Source organism: Myotis davidii, unplaced genomic scaffold (assembly GCF_000327345.1).
Source record: "Myotis davidii unplaced genomic scaffold, ASM32734v1 scaffold609, whole genome shotgun sequence".
Classification (NCBI taxonomy): domain Eukaryota; kingdom Metazoa; phylum Chordata; class Mammalia; order Chiroptera; family Vespertilionidae; genus Myotis; species Myotis davidii.
Window position 1 is genome coordinate 3,220,930 of NW_006300164.1, and position 1,710 is coordinate 3,222,639.

The 1,710-nt window shown below is 67.6% G+C and overlaps 1 protein-coding gene across 1 annotated transcript in view; it reads left to right on the plus strand.

Annotated features, from left to right (window-relative positions):
• SLC2A6 (solute carrier family 2 (facilitated glucose transporter), member 6) overlaps positions 1–1,710 on the plus strand; it is a 6,772-nt gene that overhangs the window by 856 nt on the left and 4,206 nt on the right. Inside the window, exons 2-3 of the mRNA XM_015572372.1 lie at positions 144–547; positions 1,386–1,592. Coding sequence (XP_015427858.1) covers positions 144–547; positions 1,386–1,592 — 611 coding nt within the window. The remainder of the gene's footprint in view (positions 1–143; positions 548–1,385; positions 1,593–1,710) is intronic.

The window sequence follows — 1,710 nt, forward strand, 5'->3', positions numbered from 1 at the left end:
GCCAGGAGTCCAGGTGGTCCCACCTGAGGAGCTGGCTGTGTCTCCCCTCCCCCACGGGCCCCCGGGACCGGGTCCACCCCGCAGCTGGCACCGTCAGCGGGACAGGCCCAGAGAGGGCTAAGGGCTTGCCTAAGGTCACACAGCAAGCCGGGGTGGTGGAGCTAAGAGCAGAAACCAGACGTGGCTCGGCCACAACCGCGGGCGTGGGGTCTTCCCTAGGGAGCTGGCAGTCAGACCCTGGGGGGCGGGTGCCCGTCTGACGGGCCGGGACCAGCCCTCCCCAGCTCTGCCCTCTGCGTGGACGCCCATTGTACTCAGCACAGGCAGCGGTTGGGAAGGGGGGACTCACAGCCCCAACCTCTCTGCCCCCCGCGCGGCCACCAGCGCCCTGCAGAACAAGTGGGTGTTCCTGGCCACCTTCGCGGCCGTGCTGGGCAACTTCAGCTTCGGCTACGCCCTGGTCTACACGTCCCCTGTCATCCCGGCCCTGGAGCGCTCCCTGGATCCAAACCTGAGTCTGACCAAAACCCAGGCGTCCTGGTTCGGGGTAAGGGCCGCACTTTGAGCTCGTAGGGGCGGGGCAGGGGGTGGAGGGACCCCCTGGGCTCTGTCCCCAGCTAGGGACCCCCTAACACAGCCTTAGAGCCCCTCCAGGGCCCTGGTCAGGCTTTTGCCACACCCTCCAGGCTGGGGGTGGAGGGAGTGATGCCCAATGGTGCCTCTAAGTCTAAAATAAAAGGAGGAAGTGAGAAACAGTGGAGAAGGGTGGGAAGGGCAGGTGGGGAGGCGGCCCTTAAAGTCTCCACCCTGTGGGTTGAGGGTTCCCAGACCCCACCCCCTCGGAGCTGGGCTGTCACAGCGGGCAGACAACACATTCGCTAAGATAGCACATCCATGGGGTCCGGAGCCACCTACTATGTGCCAGGTGCATGCTGGGCACTTGCCCTGCTGGTCGACTCCAGGGCAACCCCCTGAGGGGAGCCGTCACTCTCCCCATCATGAGAGAAGCTCGGACAGACTGAGTGCCCGCCTCACTGGCCGGGCCCCCCTCACTGTGCTTAGGGGAACCCAAGGACCCCCGAACCTTAAAATCCCAGGGGCTTCCGATCCAGAGCCCTCCTGTCTGCTCCATTCCAGTTTTAGACATTGACACGCCCGGCTGGACGGCACCGCTGTGGCCCGTGCCCCCCTCCTCCCCAGAGCAGGGCTCCCTGTGGGGGGCTCCCTAGCGAATGGCCGTCCACATGCTGCTTGTGCGCCTCTGGCGACGGGAGGCTCACTGCCCTTCAGGGCCTGAGTCCCGCGGAAGCAGCTGTCTCTGGGCCCCGATGCAGGGCGGGCAGGGGGATGCGGTGCCCAACCACGCCTGCCCGCCTTCTCTCCAGTCCGTGTTCACCTTGGGCGCCGCGGCCGGGGGCCTCAGTGCCATGGTCCTCAGCGACCTGCTGGGCCGGAAGCTGAGCATCATGTTCTCGGCGGTGCCCTCGGTGGCCGGCTACGCGCTCATGGCGGGCGCCCGTGCCTTCTGGATGCTGCTGCTGGGCCGGACCCTGACGGGCTTCGCGGGAGGGCTCACGGCTGCCTGCATCCCGGTAAGGCTCACGGCTGTCTGCATCCCGGTGAGGCCGGCTGCCTGCATCCCAGTGAGGCCAGGCGGGCCCCAGGTGCCCTCGCAGCCCCGTGGCCGGCCGGCCGGCCTCCAGCCCACCC